Consider the following 22,745-nt stretch of genomic DNA (forward strand, 5'->3'; position numbering starts at 1 on the left):
GAGCAAGTTATTTAATATTCTTAAAATTCAGTTTCTTTACCCATAAAATAAGTATATTGTTTAATAAGGTTCCAGTATATTATTTGTGTTAAGCTTTTTAGGAAAAAAAAAAAAAAGATTCTCGGGAAGAAATAAAAGAAGAAACCTACAGTTTTTGTTTTTTAACTTGTCAAATTAATTGATTATAAAGTGATGGAGGAAATTTAAAATAACATATTAAAGGTAAAATAAACCTCTGGTTCAAAATTTATATAAGATACACAGGACACTTCCTACCCCACCAACCTACACTGAAAAGATTTGGTTTTTAAATATTAGTAGTTCATATAGGTTCTAAAATATTGTCATAAGATATTCACTATAAATTCACTGAGAGAAAATCAACATGGATTTTATAAAGAGAAAACATGCCAGATTAAGCTATCAGAATTCTCTGAAAGAATAAACCTTCAAGAAAATTAAGGAGAATAAATGGTTGTCACCTATACATCTACATCAAAGACTATTTATGAAGCCCAATCACCATAAGTTGAAGCAAGAGTTACAGAGAAAGAAATTATTTCAAGACAGAAATTAAGTGAAAACAGTCCTCCAGGATTTTAACTAGAAATCACTATAAAATGTTATCAATGACCTAGAGGCAGGAGTACACAAATGGAATTTCCATGTTCACTTATAATACTAACTTCTTCTGAGTCATGACAGACTACAGAAAGCGGGTCTCAATATGGGAAAGTGGCAGTAATGGATACAGGGAAAAGTTATACAAAATATTTGAGATGATAAGGTATAAGTATTAAATGAAAGATAGTAAATAATCTAAAACTATTTCTAGGAGACAGTAATGCAAGGTGCTGTTATAATCAGGATCAACAGAATATGGGAAACCGAGGAACGTATTATGAAGAAAATTCCAATTCCCTACTCTTCTCCACATTCATGATGCATTCACATTGAGAATATGAGTTATGCTGGTCACATCATCTCAAGAAAGACATGGTATAAATGTAGGTGACCAAAAAAATGAAACTAAAATATTAATATTAGGATCAAAGGAAATACTACCACTAAAATATGAAACGAAAATATTAAATAGGATCAAAGGAAATACTACCACTACTGAAGAAACTAACTTGTTTAGAGCCCTTCTGGTATAGGCACATTTAACAGCCATAAAATCCCATAATAAGGATGCATCCCTCTAGGAGATGAACCTAGAACAAATTAAAGGAAGTACTACTTAAATAGCTGACAATAAGCTAATGGAACATTTTATCCCCAAAAGCTGAAATTACAAATATAATTTCTAAAAGTTGAATAAAGAAAGATCAAATATAGGTATTTCAAGGAAAGGATATTTTAAGAAATATCCCTAACTTGAGATGCAACTTCTTGAGTCAAACCCTTGAAGTACATGCTTGCTGCCTCTGCCAGAAGCAGAATCTGTATTGGGTGGACCACGAATATGTTATCTGCAGTAATTTTTCCCACTGGAAAGAAGAGATGGGTGGTAGCATTCAAAGCACTTGGAAGATGCAAAGGTCCATGCCACAAACTATTTTTTGTACGACCATCAAAACCTGAGTTTCACAGTGAAAAAACAATAATAATTACTGACTAAAAAGGCAAACAAAATTTAAGCAGTATGCCAGTCTATAAAGCGCAGGCACAATAAACGTGTGTGTGTGTGTGTGTGTGTGTGTGTGTGTACGTGGGAGAAGGCAGAAGGGAGACGAAACAAAAAAGGTCTTTAGAAAGTACAGTTGCAAATGCACAATTGTAGAACTTACTTTTTAGTTCACAGGAAATCTTTATTAAAATAAATCTTTCTAAACTTTAAGTATAGAAATAAAAAAGCATTGCTAAAAATGTTTCCTTGGTCCTAAAAAAGTAGTAACAGTCTTTATACACCTGCTCTTTATTAATATTTCAGGAAACAGACTGAAAAGTACAGTGTCATTTGAGTTACTTATTTTAATATTCCACTGTAAAAGTTTCTGTTTAATAATTAGTTTTAAAGTCTGCTTAATCTCTGAAAAAAATGGAGGAAAAAACAGAGAACCTTAAGAAAGAAAAATAATTGGCCAAAAGTTGGATTGGAAAGTAAAGGCCTCTCTCCCACACAAACAACATAAACTAGAGACTGAATCATGTATCTGAGTTAGAAGATGTTTCAAAAGTTCAGATGTTCTACTTCTTAGCTTCAGGAAGCTACTGCATTTATTTCTGTAGATATAAGGAAATAAGACCCACAGAGATTAAGTGACTTGCCCAACATCACACAGCTAAGTAATAAGGGAGGAGAAACCAGAATTCAGGTCTTCTGCATCTTAATGCAAAACTCCACAACATTATGCTGTTTCTATAGTTACCACATTAAGTTCAAGGCGAGTATGTTAAATAAATCATATTTCAGATTTTGTGATATTTATCCTCATTGTCTAATTTATCTTTTAAACCAATATTGTAAATTCTGATAGCACTAAAGCAGAAATACCTCAGAACATAATGATTTTTAGGTTACATATGTGTCACAAAAAATGATTATAAACAATTACTCAAACCTCAGAATAATCTCAGTGATAGGCTGTTTCTCATTGTCATTATTCACTTGTAATAACAAAAATAAAGATAAGGCCTATTAACTGGCTAACATTTATATATCTTTTTACAAATAACACCAGGTATTTTGTTTTAACAGGTTCCCTTTGTTTCCTTATTTAAAAGAAAATGAGATGTGTTCTTATTAGTAGGACCTCTCCTCCACCACCATACTATCTCACTGTACAGAGACAGAAAAGTTTATGCCTTCCAAGCAGTGGGACTTAGAGAAAATAGGGAATAAGGGCAGGGAGTTAATTTTAAAAGTAAATCAGGGTTGTAGGATTCACTACTGGAACTTTCTCGCATAGGAATGTCAAACCATGCAGAAACATTTCTTAAATGAATTAGGCTTTGCCTATGTTATCAGCTCTGGCTTTTCCTAGGAATGCCATTAAAAAGCAATCTTGATATCTAGTTATAAGACCCATGCAGCTGTCTATCACAACATAAATTGTCATAACATCTAGCATGCTCTCAATTACTGACAACATAGGTTAAAGTATGAATTACACACTAGATAGTAATGTAATAAAAATAAAAAACAAGAATGGAAAAATGTCTAGATTTTTTTCTACCTTACCTTGAATTCCATCCCTCAAAATCTATAATCAATCAGTCAATTAATCAATAAAGAAGACAGTAGAGAACTCAGTAAAATAATACCTGACAGCCTCTCTTTTCAATTTCCATAACACATTTCTGTATCAGGAGTGGTACCATCAATCCTACATTTTCTTTCTCTACAACTTTTCGAATATCAACACCAAATATTACTGGTTCTCGATTTATATCTAGTCCATGAAGAGAATTTTCCCACTGTTCCAGAAGAGTCACTTTCACATAAATAAGACCTCTAGGTTCAAGTTTGACAGCCAATTGATGTGTCTTTGTCACTCTGAACAGGGTGGGGAGAACAACAGTTCCATGACAACACACTCGATTTTTTCTTGGAGTGGGTTCCCAGCTGAATACTACTAGTTTCAAATGTTGGGCATTTTCAATTTCTATGTTGAAAGTGTGATCCATGTCTAAAAATGTTGTCCGACATGTGAGCAAAGCTGTTCTTGCTTTGTTTACTGAATCTACCTGAATTGCACAAAACACATCTTTTGAATCTATCCGGGGTGGTTTTAAATCCTCAGCACCATAGAAATGCACACTCATGAGCCCAGATATGTACTGTGAACACTTAGGTTGATCAGAAAAGCTATAATGTCTAAAAGCATCAATGTCTATTTCAATCTTGCTACAACTATTTGGAATTATTTCTTTTCCTTTTCCAAGTTTGTTTTCAGATCCATGTTTGCTAGATTTATTTATAAGTTCAGGTGAATCTCCATCACTGAGGTAACCACCTTTGCAGGAATACTTAGAACTCATAGAGGTTTTCTTCTGGTAACTGTGCTGAGAAGATACACTGGTATCAAGATGGTACCGGCTTATAACATTCCTCTTAGCAGCTGTGGTTGTGCTCCCAGAAGGCAGAATAACACTATGATGAATTTCCTGACAATTACATTTAGACAAGGAAGTAGTAATATTTGGACTGTTTATATAATTCAGGGTTCCCTTAACACTCAACTTTCGGCTAAATTCTGGCAACCTTTTCATTTTCATGGAAAGTTTCCTCACAGTTCGTGGAGATTTTATTTTATCTGGCAAAGACCAATTAACTGAATTGCCTTTTTTCACCAGGCTAGGGTTTGGAGAAGATGGTTCTGTAACTCCTAATTCAGTCCTATTGGTAGCAGCTAGGATCCCAGGACCTTAAAGAAAAAAGAAAAAAAGATATAAAGCAGTATTTTTTGATTTCTACTTTTATTTCCATTTTATGAACCACCAACTAAACACGCTCTCATACGGACAGAAATTCTTCCCTTGTTTCATGTCAATGGGGAAATTTAGTTGTAAGTTCAGATCAATCTCCATTACCATGTTCAAGCAGAATATCAAGGTCTCCAAATGGCTTACAGTGGAAAGAAGCACCTCCCTTTCATTCTGGTATTCTGAAGGTTTGGAGGAAGGTAATACAGTTTCCTTTTAAATCTTTCTCACTGCAATACACTTCAGTGAGTATGTTACTTTATAACCTCAAACAGCAGGTATCAGAGGAAACTAGGAAAGCTTCCTATTTAATATGTTTATTTTAACTAGAAATCCTGTTCTAATATAACAATGTTCCTTCTATATTTATGAGGGTACTTCAAAAAGTTTGCGGAAAAATGAAATTAAAAGATAACACAAATCTTTCCATGAATTTTTTAAAGTACCCTCGTATAATACTCTAAAAGTAAATGCCATCACATAGTAGTGTTGGTCAAAAAAAAAAGTGAAAAACCTAACCAGTTTACAATTTTAATAGCCAAGAGCCACTCCTTGTTCTACTATTAGAATATATCACCAAAGATTATATAGGGTGTACTCTAGTCAATCAAGAATAACTGAATATTAAATATCATAAATCCAAATGAATAATTTTCAAAAGTGTGAAAGACATTTTCTCATATTATTTGTACACAATAATTCCATACAATTTCAAAAGTTAAATTAAGGCCTTTACTTACAATTTCAATATATTACAACACTATAGAGAAATAAGTTTTCTTATAATTTTCAGTTTTCATAAAGAATAAATCATTCAAAGGCTTTTGAATTTTTCTCCATATGAAAATAGCTTTATTCTTTTTGGAATATCAAAATTATTCAGGTTTACTGTAAAAAGACTTTTAAAATACAAAAAAGTACAAATTAAGTAAATAGCCTAAACCACTTACCTAAAGATTAACTGTTGTAAATATTTTTGTGAAAATAATATTAAAAGTAATTTAATATTAATAAATTAGCTATTGATGTTTCATTATGATTCAATAATAATATCAGCCAACATTTATTGAGCTACTTAGTATGCACAGATCCTCATAGTTACCTTATGAGTTAAATACCATAGCACCCCATTCTCCAGAGAAGGAACATCAGGCATAGAAGTGTCTGATTTGTCTGTTACAAAACTGGTAAGTGGCAGAACCAGATTTAAATCTAAGCATTGGCTTTCAGAGCCTATGCTCTTAAATACTGAACATGCAGCCTCTCCATCCTTCTAAATATTTTTCTGTCAACACATAGACATTAAGATGATTTGAAAGACCTTTTATCGACTATTATTAAGAAATTAAAGTATTCCACTTAAACTTTCCCAGTTTAAAAAAAAGAATGTACAGACTAATCAATTTCATTTTTAAGTCTGAACTTGACTAGTTTTCAAACTAATAAAGTGAAATGAAAATATCTGCAAATGTCTAATATTATATAAATTTAAACTGTTCTTTTACCAAATATCATACTGTACTCCATACATATATACAATTATCATGGGTCCATTGAGAAAAAGAAGTTAAAGAGGGGGAAAAAAGAAAGAAACAGAGAGTAGAATAGTGGTTGCCAGAGGCAGGGAAAGGGGGGGGGGAAAGGCTGGTAGACTGATATAAAGTTACAAAGTTACAGTTAAATAGGAAGAGTAAGTTCTGGTACTCAAGGGTGAAAATAGCTAATAATATTGTATTGTATATTTCAAGATAGCAAGAATAGGATCTTGAAAGTTATAACCACAAAGAAGTGGTAAATGTTTAGGTAAAAGATGTGCTAACTATTCTGATTAGATCGTCATATAATATATGCATGTACTGAAACAACAAACTGTACCCCATAAACATGTACAATGAAAGAAAGCCGATTTTTAAAAACAAAAATATATGAACAAAATAAGCTACTCTTTTAAAGAAACAATCTAATAGTATCCCAATAATTTAAATTTTAAATTAGTTTTTCATACTTTAACTATTCCTTATAGAGGAATATCTAATAACATAATATCAGGAGCTAATCTATGTAACACTACATTTCACAATTAAAATAAGAAAAAGTGTTTATTCATTTAAAAAATGAATAGATTGAATGACCTTTCTTTAAAGTATTAATATAATATTCTCCCTCCACCCCTCTCTGCGTGTCCTAATGACAAAGAAGTAATTTCTTTATAGAAAAAAGGCTATTTTAAGTATGCCTACTGGGTTTTTCTGGTAAGTAGCCAATAAGAAATGGAGTGTTTGATAAACTGGACAAAGCATCCCCTTGTACTGCAAATCATAGTGCAATTCTACTGGGTTACTAGCCTAAAACATTCTATATTAATCAGGGTCCTGCTTAGTTTACGAATGTTAATCTATTTTGTCACAATGTAGAAAAGCTACCCAGTATATTAAAGTGCTCTAGATTTTAATTATTAGGGAGTTTAGCATTCTGATTCTTTTTACACATTGTAAGAAAATAATTCATACTGAAGTCCTTAACTAATTATTAAAATGAAATACTGTACATGTTAGCAACTTCTACTGTAGAGAAGACTGAATCTATTAAAACAAAAATGCTTTGTTTTTATAAAATCCAAGAGGTGAAATATTGTCAAATTCCACAGTCCCTTAAAATTAAACTGCAACTATACTAATCAAGTCATAGACTCGCTATGAGAAGAAAGTACAAAATGAAAATCTTTAAATATAAATTTATGAACCAGGCTAGAGTCAAGTGAAACCGGCACCCTCTTTCAGCACCTAGAACAGTAACTGCACATAGCAGGAACTCAATATTCATTGAATAAATGAATTAATCAACCAACCAATTGTTAGTTACCCTGTAAATTGGTAAACCTTTTAGGAAATACAATATAGAAATTACCAATAGTAGTTAACAGCCATAAAGACTCAGTAATGATACTAGTAATTGATCCTAATAAAGCAAAAAATATCATTATGAAGATCACTATAACAGCAGCGAAAACAATCTATTAACACCCAATATCAGAGAAACAGATTAGGGCACATCAACCCAATTAAATACTATAAGGTTTGAGAAACAATAATGTTAATCCATATGTAACAATGCAAGATGAAGACACTAAGTGAAAGTAGCAAAAACCAAAAATTAAGTCCACTGTGATTACAACTAGATAAAAGATACATATATATCTGGAAGCTAATAAGCAAAAAACAAGTCACGATTGTGTTAGAATGATTTAAGGAATTGCCATTCATATTAAAAATACTTATAAATTAGCATTCCTATTCTCTGACCAAAAATTATTTTGAAATTCAACCATTCTCTTTGCCAACTTTTCAAGAGCTTTCTGCCAATATTGCTAAAGAAAACAGATCACTTTAAAGTAACTACTCTTTCAAACTAAAACGAAAAAATGATGGCATATAAATAAACTGTCTAAATATTTCCTTTGGCTAATTTAGAATTGTGCTTATTATATTTGAATTGTTTGTTTAAGAGAATGACGGTAAGAAAGGATACACAAATGGTTGCCATACTGTACTTTTAAGTTTTTTAAATGTCTGTTAGTCTTTCCAGGTTCACAATTTGCCAGAAACATAAAAAAATAAGTTTAACAACAGTAACTTTAACCAAGGTGTGTGTCACTTTATAGACACCATCTTTCTAACCTGGGTCTTATCCTTATACCCTATTGCTTTCTCTGCACCATTTCACACCCATCACCACCTGTGATACTACAGTCTACCCCATCACTCCACACTGATCACAACCTGCATTCCAACTATTAAATACGGCATTTATTTCTTTCTCCATCCAGATTACAAAAGAAATGCACATTCACTCTGTAAAATTAGTCTGCAATTCTAAATACACAAAGAAAATAAAATTTTAATTACCTCCAATCTCAACACTCAGAAAAAATAAAAAAATAAAAACAAGCAAAAACCATTAATATTTCCAGCACAGCCTTCAGCATCTCTTTCAAAGTTGCTACCATACAGTACACACTGTTTTGTAACTCGCTTTTCTCTTAACATAACATTTACTCCACCTCCCCACGTCCCTGAGAAAAGGATTCAAATGCAAGTAGCTTATTTGCAAAGTACAGAAATACCAGTGAGGAAGTGAGAAAATTCAGGGAAAAATTCAAGGTGAACTAACAAGCCTGCTACCACTGTAGGCAACTGGAACTTAACCTTATGAGAAAACTCTGGGAAACAATGTGTAATACTGACTCAGAATTATCCCACATAAGGGGCAAGGGAAATGGGATAGTCATATATCAGCTCCTGTCAGTAACTGGTTGAGGGTGCACTCCCAGGCTGCCCTGCAGAGAGATTTCCTAAGACTTCAGAGAAAATCCTCAAGCAGAGATGCAGATACTGGCGGCTGGAAATAGGCTTCTCCTATTTAAGTTGTAAGAAAGTAATAAAACCCAAGGGATATGGGGCAAGGCACTGACAGCATCTGCTACATACCACATCTTTGAGTATTTTGTATCATTTAAAATTCTATAAATTAAAATGACTTGATATAAACAGAACTGTCTTCAAACTACATTTGATGTTTTCAGCCAAATAAATGTGCCTTGTGCTCTGTTTCCTGGGTAGTGTGTCCGGAACTAAAAGAAGAACATCAGATAATTGAAGGCAATCAAAGAAGAATAAAACCACTACACTGAATTATATGAAAAGCTTTTTTTTTTTTTACAGATCGAAAACTGTTGAATATTGGCAATTTATATGGCAATTAATATATATCAAACTTCAATTATTTCTTTTTGCAGTTCCTTAACTATTGTAGTACCTATTTGCAAGGTCTTGTCTTCTACCTGTCATTTCTTTTTCTCTTCTCCCTTTCCTTTGCTTGTAAGGAAACTTAGGCATAAAATCACAAACTAATGATTACTGGTACATTGAAGCTGTAGCCAGGCTAGGTGTGAATGAAGCAAATAAGATTTACATAAATAATATATCTTTCTCTTCTACTCCTCATGATTCCACTCTTTCAACTAAGAAAAGCAATTACTGTCTCAAAGGATGAACATACTAAAGCACACCGGGTTATAAAACCAAGTCAGTGACAGGAATAATTAAACCACCATGTTTTGAAACCTTTTTCAGTTTTCTTTATTTTCATGAAAATCACTTTGTAAAGAAAAATATATAAATACAATAGATATCTTCTATATTTAGTTTTAGCTACTATCAAAGAACTGAAAAATAGAAGAAGAAAGAAAAGGTAGATATATGATCATCTTTACCTGCAAAAGGAGATTTCAACATGGGACTGTCCTTTACCATTATACCTTCTTGTATCTTGTGTCCTAGCTTTTGCTTGTACTGCTGCACAAATTCTGTAGAATGGATGGATTCTATAGGATTCATTTCATTTGACTGTGTGGTCTGAACATCATCTGTGTGTTCGGAAGAGTACAGCAGGTCTTCAGTATTATGATCTGCTTTCATAAAGTCACTACCAGGTAATATGCTCACACTGACAGCAGGAAGCTTCAGAACAGCAGAGTTTGCCTCACCTAAACTCAATGCACTTGTTATACCAACGTCATCATCCTCAGGAATGGGATTGTACCATATTTCTCCTTCATCATCTGCATCATTTTCCTCATTAGAGTCTAAAAAACAGTTTCTTGATAATGAAGAGTTTGTAGCATTATACACCACATATGTACAATATTCTTCAGATGATTTGGGGAAAGGCTGTGATAGCTGATGTTTAGGTAGACAAACAGGTGAGATGGATAAATGACTTCTATCTTGGCATTTACGTTCTTCCAGATTAAGAGATCTCAGAGTACTCTGATACAGCCAATTGCGTTTCTTTGAAACAGTGATGCTGGTAAGTGGCTTATGACTTCTGAATTCAATATTATCCTTCAGATCTTCAAGTTCCTTTCTCTTCATTGAAGACCCACAGACATTTTCAAATAAATCTGTTTCAAAGAAGAAAAGAAGGTGGAATGTAATTCCTGTTATACCAAAAAAGATATGTCATTTCAGACCAATTATTAAAAATTTTTATAAGGGGCCGAGCCTGTGGCGCACTTGGTAGAGTGCGGCGCTGGGAGCGCTGTGACGCTCCCGCCGCGGGTTCGGATCCTATATAGGAATGGCTGGTGCACTCACTGGCTGAGTACCGGTCACGAAAAAGACAAAAAAAAAAAAAAAAAAATTTTTATAAGAAGAAAAAGAAAAGCAATATTAATTACATTCAGAAACTAAAATTGAGCCACAAAAATTTTGGATTTTCCATCTAAATATGATTTCTGTTATTTAGAATTCAGACTGCTAGCTGAAGATGTCATAGAATTCTAAGAAAAAGGATATACAAACTTTGAGACTGCCTTTATAAAAACTATCATGCTAGCAAAGCCTTACCCTAAGCAAAACACAATTCATAAAAAGCTTGTATAGAATGCTTTATACACAGTATGGCTTTAATCAATATGTGAATAATTTTCAACTCACTGTTACAAGGACCAGGAGTCTTTAGGAAACACAAGTAATATTCCTACTTTTTCACACAAAGATTAATTTCCAATAACCTAACAAAAAAGTATGCCTTACTGATTATTAAAATTTCAATATAACATTGGTTTCTTAACCATATAGCTCAGTAGCATCTTATGCAGGGTTTAAATTCTAAATAACTAGGGCAAAAATGAAAATAAAAATCCCTTAAGAAGGCCCCAGATTAGAACCAGGTATGCTGTCACACAGTAAGCACAACACACCCACTACCATTGTCATTACTATTATTATTGATGGGGCACAAGCTTAAGCAACAGGGAAATATGAATAAATGAAATAGTCCCTATCCTTAAAAAATTCACACTCCAATGGAGAACCTCAAATACTAAGACAAGTGTATGTGCCAGTATGATGTGAAAGGACTCTAAAAACATATATATAACATGAATTCCATCTAAAGAGGAAATGTTTTTTGTGCTTCCAAAGAGTTGCATAAAGCAGACTTCAATGGCAGCCAATACGTTAAATGTATATCTAACATAATAATTCACTGCACATAAAAATTAAAACCACATTTTAAAAAATCTAAGATCATGTCAGGTTTGTAAATTATGGAATTATGGTCTTATGCTACTTTATGTATGTATATGTTTGATACATCCTAATGTTATAGCAAGTGAAATATATTGGTCTAATAACAGAATGATAAAATACATTAAGCTATGAGGAGCTTAATAACAACCAAAAAGTTAGGTTCATGCATAATCAAGGCTTTCAATAACTTCCTTTCTACTAAGAAAATCATTTAAAAAATGTAAATTTGTTTTTTAAAATCCTAAACACATACCCAACCAAGCAGATTAATTTAAAAAAATCCCAAAACCTTAAACATAAATTGGGGTTCAAGTTCAGTTAGTTCCGGTTGAAGGAATAAGACTAGGAATCAGAAGGGAAGGAAGCTCCCATGAACTTCTACTATGCCAGACATTTATTTACTCAACAACTCAGTAGCTATTATGTACTAGGAATAAGAGAGAAAGCAGTAAGGAAGCCTCTAACCTAATTTAACCTCTACCACAAACCTATGAGACAGGTATTATGAGCCTCAAAGAATATGAGGAATGTGGCTGAGGGGCTAGCGCTCAAATTTAAGCCTGTCTATCCCTAAAGCCCTGATCCTACCCCTCTCTCCCACACCATGTTACCCATTAACAGTAGGGAAGTAGGCAACCCTCTGAACACGGAGATAACATCATTCTAGTTTACCTTATAAGGTGGCTGCTTGTAAGGATTAAGTGAGCTAATGTTTGAAATACTTTGAAAACTATAAAGCACTACTCAGAAAAGTCAAGTAACTTGCCCAGACCACCTAGCTGGTAAATGGAAGAGGCAGCATTCAAACTCTTCTGTCTCCAAAGCTCATAGTAGCACACTTAGGCTACTACTACTAAGGGCTACACACCTCCACCCTGCAGGACTTAACATGCAAACATATAACAGACATTCAATAAATATCTTGAATTGAGTTAGTTTAATTTAATTAATAAAAACCTGAAGATTCAAGAGTCTTTTTTTTTTTTTGGTTCTACCTCCTTTACACTTAAAATTAAGAACTGAAAATCCAACACATACTCAGAAATCGCTGGAGTTTCTGCATTTTCAATGATCACGTGCTTTTGCCAAGCACACTGAAATCTAAATCTATTTCACATTTAAGTACAAATCCCATATTACTCAAAGGCATTTCAGACTTTCACAAGATATTATATATAGTTTTGACACAACTATAAATTTGAAGCAAAAAGTGTAAAATTATAAAACTCACGATAGCTATGAGCCACATCTTATTTTATCTTTTTCTCAGATATTTCTTAACAACTTCCAAATTTTTATATAGCTAGACCCATTATTTTAAATCCTATCAGAATTTTCTGACATACACTATAAATGATTTCTTAACAAGCTTCTACTTGTATTACATTCCAAGGAACTTCAATGAAAAAATAAAGCTAATAGCATACCATGTTTAAGCAAGTTGATACTTCTATTGATATAAGCATTTAAATGAAAGTGTAATATTAAAAAAAAATTACACTGTGAGATAAACTATAAATATTTTCAATGAAGCTACAAACTACAAAAGCTTGAAAGCATATAGTCTGATGGCTATTGGCAAATATTTCAAAATACATGATGCTGAATTTTAAATTCACAGATAAACAGCTATATATCATAATTTCTGATAAAGGCCAAATTTATTCAGTTAAAATTGAATTAAGCAATACATTATTTAAGGCAGTAAATTTTACTTGAATAATTATTTATAAATTATATCAAACATTTCATTTTTATCTCAGTTAATTAAATGGATGCATATAAATGTAAATTCACAGAAGCAGAAAGCCATTTGCAATTTTCCCTTTTCTCCCTTTTTATGCTAAAAGTAATGTTTGACCCTATTAGCTTAAATTTAAGAGTTACCTTTAGTTTCAGATTAGATATATGCTGAAAAAAGGTGCAAGTAAAAATATAAGTATGCAAAGATGCAAGGCAAAAAAACTCCTTATTCTCTTGCAACGATACAAGAAATATAATTTTCAGATTCTAATTAAAGTCATTTTTCTTTGAAAATCTGTAAGAGAATGCAGAAGCGTCAATTACATATTTTTCACTCAGAAAAATATCCAACATAATAGTGAACTACTAAAGCCAATTGTTTTCTCAACTATTATTTCACAATAAATCTAGATGACCTATGGTTATTACTGAACATCTGACTGGAGTTCCCAGTTCAAAAGCATCAGCAAACTTTGTAAGAAATCATGTATTTCAACTCTCATCAAAAATGTACAGTATTTACAGACATCTTTTCATCATTTAAAAATTACTACTGCAAAAAAACTCTTGCTTTTCCTTGCTTATCTTTAAAAATCTTATAAAAGTACTCTTATGAACATTGTATTAGATATTTAAATTTATTTTTAAAATTATTAAATATTTTAATAGTTATTAAAATCTTATGTTTAAATATATATAAGAATCCTCTGCTTACTGAGTCAAGCCTGGAAGCCCAGATGAAATGAATAGAATAAACTTAAGCCTTAGGTTTCTGTGTATTTGTGGACAGACAGATAGATATAGATAGATACACAGACAGATGATCCTTATCTTTCCCAGGTGATCTTTATCTTTCCCAGATAAATCTAAAAGGCAGAGGGGGCTAGAATGAAAAAAAGCACTTTTACTATCTTTTATTTTTCTTCCCTTGTGACTAGCAATAAAAACCCCGAAGAAAGAAAGCTGTGAGCCAACTTTTGAGACAGGAAAGTAGAGAAGAAAACTTTGAGACTTTCAGTTCCACAAAAGTAATGGCGAGAAACAAGAAAAAGAATAAAAGAAAAGAGGAGCAGAGTAAATACTCCAAAAGAATGTACTCTAGCTCAATTCCCAATGCTCCTCAAGGCAGTACTCCTCCGCTTCTGATCTTTTCACTGTCCATCCACAATCCTAAAGATCAGGGGCAAGGCAGTGTTCTCACAAATCCTACTTGCCTCTACTAAGCACAGTATCAAATGGATTATCTTTTTTTCATCCTCACAGCAACCTGAGGACTGAGGCTACACAAGGATGAGTAATTTGTCCAAGGTCATAAGCCTGGTAAGTGGTGGAGTCTGACTAAAAACCAAGAATCTCTATTCTGTTTACCTCCTTTCTTTGCAGATTTCAAAACCTCACTAATATTTATTGGCACAAGATGAGGCCAATATGGAAGGAACTGCTCAAACTCATCACATATAAGCAGTAAGTATTAATCGATACATATAAAACTGAAGCAGAAAAGCTCGAGTGTTTTGCTCTGACAGAGGTTAAAGTATCAAGTATCATAATATGGTAGAATGCTTTTTCAAAATTTTAGGGGACATGAGAACTCTAGAACGCTATTACTCAAAAGTGTGGCCCACAAAACAGCAGCAACTACACTAGGAGTTTGTTAAAATGCAGAATCTCAGGTCCCACCCACACTATTGAATCTGCATCTTTACAAGATTTTCAGGGAATGCATGTGTCCATTAAATTTGAAAAGTATTGCTCTAAAACAGTAAACCACACATTCAGTGGCAAAGGTCTAGAAAGCAGTGATCCTCCAAAAATAAACACCAGACATTTCTTGGGAATCATTGATCTGGAAATGTAGGACTTTCAAATCAACACAACACTATTTTCTGCTGAATTTGTAATTCTCAATGTTTTCCAGCCACTAGCAACTCCAATGTTCCATGGCACTATTCCAAAAAAAGAAAAGCAACTGCACTTGCTTCTAGGGCCACAACGGCAGAACCTCTCAGAGGGATTTAAAGCTAGAAGACTGTCAAAAAGTGTATGCCTATTGCTACTAATCTTGAAAAAGGCAATGCAGAAACAATTTTTTTGAAAAATAAAGATAACGTAGCTTAGAAAGATAAAAAATTAGAGCTGCAAGTACTTGAGAAAAGAAGATAGTAATCTGCATCATAGTAAGGGTCAACTTTAAGTTGGTTAAAGATAATACCAGCTTACTAACACTACCTTAAAAGAATTGTCTGAAAATTTTAGACAAAATATTAACACATTACTCCCTAATTTTTTTTTCTTTCACAGATTACGTATGTAGCAGGAAAAGTGGGATTAAAGTAGCCTAATTCTTTCTTAAAGCAATAAAAGGCCAAAACAGCTCCTCAACCTGGTGCTTTTGAATTTATTTCTGAGAACTATATGCCAAATAAACTTATTTATAAAGACATAATGAAGTATAGTTGGCAAATAGACTAAGATTCCTTCATAATATTAAGGCTTGCAGAAACTTGACAATATTTACTGTGTGTAATGACTTTAGATTTCTTAAATAATCATCTCAATTAGGAGCAAATTGGCCAATCTGTGAACACCACATACTTAACTGCATCAAATTATTAGCATTATAATACTATCAAAAGTTTTAGTGGTTCTTATTAGGAACCTGAAATCAAAACAAAATCATTTTGACTTCCATCGTCATATGGTCTCGAAAATTTTCAAAATACCTATGTAGATTAGCTATCTCTATCCTATCATATATTCTTATCATAATTTCTAAATATTTTATTTTGAAAGAAAATATCCTCGTGAATAATACTGTATAGACAAATGTAATAGAAACCTTTTAGGATATTTACTATTTTTATATAACCAAAAAATGTACTGCTTCATCTGCACTACCCCAAATAATTTTTTTTAGCAACTGGCATTTAAAAAGAGAACCCAAGTAACATCAATTTGAAGTCAGTAAATATTTAAAGGTAAAGTTTTAAAACTGATACAGCAATTACTTTTCAAAATGTCTTAAAAACCTATTCTAGGATTCCTCCATCTTCTTAGCAGCTTTAAGGAAGTTACTTACCCCTCTAAACCTTGTTGAAATTCCATCCATCTCCTCAATTTAAGCAACTTAATAGAAGTAATTGGATCAAACCTCTAAAGCACTTTAAAATCTCTTTGAATTTATATAAATAGGGGCTTTGGAATCATCCAGGCCTGAATCTGAATACACATAACAACGTGAACCCATACACCAGCTGAGTGACCTTGGGCAAACTACTTACCCCTCTGTTCCTTTTGTTGTTACTGTTGTTAAATAACAGTTGTCATATCCTCATTTTGGGGACTAAAAAGATTATATGAGAACCACATAAAGCATCCAGAATGGTCTCAATAAGACCAACTAACCTTCATGAAAATAGCTTTTTAAAAAATCTTTAAATCTATATTAGATGTGTAAACAATGTACAAATTTTTTTTTTTTTTAAGATGACCGGTAAGGGGATCCCAACCCTTGACTCGGTGGTGTCAGCACCACACTCTCCCAAGTGAGCTAACCGGCCATCCCTATATAGGGATCCGAACCCGTGGCCTTGGTGTTATCAGCACCACACTCTCCCAAGTGAGCCACGGGCTGGGCCCTTATTCTCATCTTTTCTAAAAGATCAATTAGTGATTTGAAACAAAGTAACATCTAAGCAAGTTGTTTAAACCAGAGATTATGGTAGCTTTTGATTAGATTTCCTATAAAATATCTAAAATACTGTCACATAGTAATTCTAATGTTTCATTTTGATTTCTTTTCAAGTTAGCAGTTTCATTTAATCAGTTTTTTTAAGAGAAAAATCAATGAATTCATTTCTAGAAGAACAATATTTATTATTACTTTTTAAATCCTTGAATGTTCATACTACTACTGAGGGCATTAAAAGCCATCAGATGGTAACTGTTTTATCTCTGCAACAAAAGGGTAAAAGTTATTTGACCAAAGTTTTATTCAGATTTTTGTTATGGCTGAAATTCAACTGTCACACAAAGAGTTAACTGAACCAAGATCAGGGGAGATAAAGATATTGTGGCAATAAAATATAATAACTGATTAGAAATACTTTACTCCTGGAAATGGAAATGCATATTTTTAATACAAACACACCTTTCTCACAAAGAATTTACATTCTATTATGCTTTTATGGAAGTGAAATGGAATATTTTAATTTGAGGATAAAACTTGATAGGTATGTATTAGAGATTTATAGATCCAAAAGTTTTCTACTTTGCATACATTTTAAATGAATCATTTCATTTGTCCTCATTGTTTGATTAAAAGTTTTGTGACCTTTGTTTCTCCCTATTGTTGTGTTTATTGGTTAAACAAAGTTAGTGTGTATAAACCCAGCCCTAGAGGATTTGTGATACTTACCAGAGAAACTGCCAAGTACTGTGAAAACTTTTTACATTTCAGCCTTTAATATTTTAAAAATTATCACTGACATGTAAGTCTTTATACACACTAAAAGTCTTTAAAGAGTGTGTAGTTCAAAAAGCCATGTTGTTTTGGTTCAGTTTGAAGGTATTACACTTCTTTCACAAAATATTTCTTTTTATATTTACAACATAATTAAGAGATTTCTAGAACTGATAACCTAAACCTTCAATGATAGTTAACAATCATGCATATACAAGACAGGGAGCATAATTCTATCAAAAGGACAAATATACTTTAAAAAAAAATTACTTCTAATACAAATAGTGTCTGCACTTAAAAAGTACAGGAAGGACATTTTTCTTTTGATTAAAATACTAGTACCCTTGATTTTCTACAATAAAAAGATTACTCACTTTGTCGGGGGTTACTGCGGGGCGGGGTGTGGAGTGAATGAGTATGTGAAATCCTGCCTGACTAAAAAGAAATTTTACTTAAGGTAGGTTTTTTTGGTTTGATTTGTTTTACTTTGTGTGTGTGTGTGTGTGTGTGTGTGTGTGTGTGTGTGTGTGTGCGCGCGCGCGCGCGCGCGCGCCTGGGAGAAGAGGGAAAAAGGGTATAATGAGTAAAATGACAGTTTATCTAGCCTGTAAAATCTACCTTGGATCAAATTCAAATTCATAAACTCCACAAGTTTATGGATTTGCCTAGAGCCACAGAGACTAAAAATCAAGGCAGCACCGCCCATCTCTAAACCTACTAAAAGCGTGTGGTGAACTTAACCTTTACTCACTGTTGTACTTAGGGAGTAGGCACACTGTTTCTTAAAGAAAAAACAAAACCCCAGTTCTTCATGCCATTGTCTTAAGAAAAAAAAAAAAAGGCAAAACGGTGAATGCGTTCTACTGAGTAACCTGCCTTTAAGCTGCCACTTATACATGACACTTGACTTTGACACAGTCACGTACCTGTCTGCGAAAACACACCTTATTTTTGGCTCTTAATATAGAAGTCCAGTTGGTGAACAGCAAGACTCCGAGTGTTAGCATTAGATTGCAAAGTATCCTACCTGTCAGCGTCACTCTTTGGTCTGCAGGCACCGAGAGGGCATGGTTTCCATGCACTTTCAAACCGCCCAGATTTTGGGAGGCTGCCTGAGCTCCCGTGACTTTGGGGGGTGTCCCACGGGCGCGACCCTTCACTCCTAAGGACAGAAGGCGCCCTTTATACATCCACTTCTGCAGCTTCTTGACTGTCACCGCCGGAGGCTTGAGGAAGGGCGGCCCCGCCTGGCGGTCTCCTTTGCCGCTGTGTATCACACAGGACCCCGCAGGATCCCTGAAAGGGCTTCCCGAAGAGCGGCCGGGGTCCTTGGAGCCAGGAGGCAGGAGGCCCCCGGGCGCCGCGGCTCGGGCGCTGCCCCCGCTCCAGCCGTCCATCCCACCTCCACGTGGCAAGGGCTCGTCCGGCTCCCCGCGCGCGCCGCACCTGATCCAGCTGTCGCTCGGCCACCGCTGGAAGGGAGGCGGTTTGGCACCCACCCGGAGGCTCTCGAGGCTTCTGCTGCAGGACAGCGGCATCCGAGAAGTCAGCAGCCGTTCTTCCCCCAACTCCCACGGAGGCGACTGGGGCGGGGACACCTGCTGCCTAGGGCGGCCGCCGCCTCCCCACTCCCAGGCTCTGCGGTCCGCAGCGCCGCGGGGGGAAGGCGGCTGGCCCGGAGCCCGGGCTCCCGCGGGGCAGGCGCAATCGACCAAACCCCCGCCGCCCCGCCGCGCGCCCGAGTCAGGGGGAAGGTCGTGCATGGCCTGGATCAGCAGATAATAGGCCTCTCGCAACTGGGTCTGCAGCCTGCCCGTCTCCGAGCGGCCGCCCTCCGCCCCCGGGGAGGAGCCCGCCGCGGGGGGAGGAGGGGGCAGCCGCTCTGCCTCCGCCCCCTCGGGCTCTGGCGCGGGCTGGGAGCCGCCGGGCAGGTTCTCGTAGTAGTCGTCGTCCTCGTTGTTGTTGTCGTCGTCCTCCTCCTCTCCGCTGTCCTCGGAGCCCGGCGGGGCGTGCAGAGAGGCGCGAGTGAGCGCGCGGTCCGGGGGGGCGGCCTCCTGCTCGCTGCGCGGCCGAGGCCCGAGCGCCCCCGACGGCTCCGGGCGCCCTCCCGGGACCTGCGCCTCAGGTGACGGCGGGGGCTGCCCTAGGCACGGCCCGGCTCGGCCGGCGTGCTCGCGTCGCGGGGAGTCCACAGCCCCCCAGGCGTCTACCTCGGCAGCCGAGGAGGCCGCCGCTGTCGCTGCGGCGGCAGCCCGGAGCCCGAGCCCCCCGGTGCCGCGGGGACCCCGCCTCCCCTGGAGCCTGGACAGTGTCCTCCTCAGAGGGTCCGCCATCCCCTCTGCCTCAGCTCGTCCCCGCCGTCGGGAGAAGTCGAAGCCCCGCTGCGGAGAACGCCGCGCTCGCACAGGCAGCGGCGGCGGCGGCGGCAGCTCCCCATGACCGGCGCTGGCCCTCGCCGGCTCCTCACATACTTGGCATAACTCTGCCGCGGGAAGGCGTGGGGGCGGGGGCGGCGCCGCAGCGCGCATGCCCCGGAGCCCCGGCCGCGACGGGGGGCGCGGGCGGCGAGCGGCCCAGGGAGAGGCGGAGGGCGCGGAGGTGAGCGCACGCAGCGCCAGGGGTGCAATGAGGCCTGAGGCTGGGGAAGCGGAACGAGCGGGCCAGTGACTCTGCGCGGGCGGCGGTGAAGTTTTGGTTAGGGAGCCGGAGAAAGGGAAAGTGCTTTCCTGGCTGCCACTCTAGCACCTTCACCACCCCTCTTCCCATTGCCACCGCTGCACGAGGCGTGTCTTAGATATAGCAAGTCCTGGCTTGAGAGAAATCAGACTGTTTTGACGGACTGTATGAATACAGGTGTATCTCGGTGCAATGTATTGTGGAAATGTTCCGATTATTTTAATTGCGCAGAGCGCAGGCTATTTAAAGGAAATTTGTAGCGATTCCTTCCCAAAAAATCACCACCGGTCTCTGTCTTTTAAGCCTTTAAAAAAAAACCAATTAATTCACACTAACACAAAAAATTAATTCCTACAACCAAAACTTGCAACATGGAGCCGTAAATATCAGTGTCCCCCCATCACCCCGCCTACAAGACTACTACATTAAACATACAGGTTTGCAGTTTTAGAATATTAAAAAGTCAATACTTCACTTTAATTTAAACAGTGAGTTGAGAAACAATTAAATTGAAATTGAGAAACAATGTAATTTGGAAATCAACTTTCTCCTCGAAATATTAAATCCCATGTTCTAGGTACCAGTTGTAAACTAAAGAACCTTTTGTTGCCACAGATTAATTGACCTATCAGTGATTGATAAGAATCAGTGTTGCCATCATCCCTGATTTCAGAGTTATATTTTTTAGTGTTTACATATTAGAAAGGGCCTTTGAGTTACTCATAAATGTGCTAACACATACTACAGTACCTAAACTTAGTAGATACTCAAGTACTCAAGAAATATTTGTTGAATAAATAAATGCTTGCATTCCTACATGCAGGAAAATAATTTGGCCATAACTTACCTTATTTCTAACTATAGTATATTTCCCTATGTAAGTTGTTTTGTTGTTGTTTGCACCAGCCAAAGGCTGCAATCTCTAAATGTACTTTGATCTATATACTACCTTCATTAATACCTAGTCTCTCTGCCTACTGAAATAATTTTACCTGCATCTGTATTTGCAGAAATCTTACCCATCCTTTAAGACTTGCTCACTGCTTTCTCTATGAAGCCATCTCTGATCTCCCAGATGGAAATGATCTCAAATTCTTCCAAAGTACTTCCAGTACTACTTCATATTTCCAGTAGTACTTTATTCCTAACCACTCACAGTATATGTATCATGTTTTGTTTTATACAATTTGTATGCATCCCCTATCTCCCTTATAAGAAAATTTATAAACTCCCGAAAGGTAGAGACTATGAAGATAGCATCTTATACACTGTACATAACAAATGTTTTTGAATTAATATCGATTTTAATTTAGAGAAAATAGCTTTAATTTCCAGTCTATTGCCTAACTCTCCACTAGACCATACTGTATTAGTGTTGTTTTAAAATTCTTTCGGTAATGAATAAGAAACACACTTAAATAATCGTAATTCTTATTTAGGAAAATACTATGAAATGTTACACTATAATTTGCATACACTAATATTTATAGTTCTACAATATTTTTATTCCATGGACCCAAGGCTATTTAATGAATGGTCAAGGCATAAAATTATGTCCCACTGAAATATTCCCACAGGAAATGACTGATAGCAAAGCTGCCAATAATGGTGTCTGTAAACACAATTTGATCTCTATCTCAGAAATTGTTTCCGTTCCAACTGTCGTCGGCTGCAAAGTTTTTTTATTCTTTGTAGTTAACATAGTTGTTAAGAGCACCATAAACTGCATATATATTTGAAAAGAAAAATATAACCTTGAAGGTCTAGTTTAAACCTCATACTTAATTCAACTCGTTCAGGAGTTATAAAACACATTGGCCAATATAAAATCCTGTGTACTGTTCAAAGGCATTACTCAGAACTAAGTCTGATGCAGAACATTACAACTGAACTTAATGCTATTTTAAAATAGCATAGAGAATGTTCTATCACTTGAATTCACAATTTTAACCATATTTTGGGTCACAACAGAAATAAGGCAGTCATGATCATGTGACACTGTTTAATAACCTTAAAAATGTAAATCCCTCTTTTCTGTATGCATATTACACGTCAATAAAACGTTTGTAAAAATGTAATTCTAAGGAGACATCCCCCACAGAATTTACATTATACAAATATAATTAATATAGTAATGAGATATGAACATAAACTGTACTTTGTAAAATCTTTTTTTGTGTGTTTTAACAATGTATACCCTATTTCCCCACTTATCTCAATTTTGCTATCTTTCTAGTCAACAGATTCTGATGAAAATTAGGGGACAGGGATACATTTTTCAGTGTTTAAACTTGTTTCTCAGTGACTTGGAAATCATTTTGATGCCCCATGAATTTACAACT

At 35.9% G+C, this 22,745-nt stretch overlaps 1 protein-coding gene across 1 annotated transcript in view; it reads right to left on the reverse strand.

The window, feature by feature from the left end:
* The window catches only part of SYDE2 (synapse defective Rho GTPase homolog 2), a 41,082-nt gene extending 21,460 nt beyond the window's left edge, over positions 1 to 19,622 (reverse strand). Inside the window, exons 1-3 of the mRNA XM_063103661.1 lie at positions 18,755 to 19,622; positions 9,701 to 10,390; positions 3,268 to 4,370 (exon numbers count right to left, since the gene is read on the reverse strand). Coding sequence (XP_062959731.1) covers positions 3,268 to 4,370; positions 9,701 to 10,390; positions 18,755 to 19,490 — 2,529 coding nt within the window. The 5' untranslated portion in view covers positions 19,491 to 19,622. The remainder of the gene's footprint in view (positions 1 to 3,267; positions 4,371 to 9,700; positions 10,391 to 18,754) is intronic.
* Positions 19,623 to 22,745: the final 3,123 nt, after the last annotated feature.

The sequence above is a fragment of the Cynocephalus volans genome, chromosome 8, assembly GCF_027409185.1.
Source record: "Cynocephalus volans isolate mCynVol1 chromosome 8, mCynVol1.pri, whole genome shotgun sequence".
NCBI classification, from domain to species: domain Eukaryota; kingdom Metazoa; phylum Chordata; class Mammalia; order Dermoptera; family Cynocephalidae; genus Cynocephalus; species Cynocephalus volans.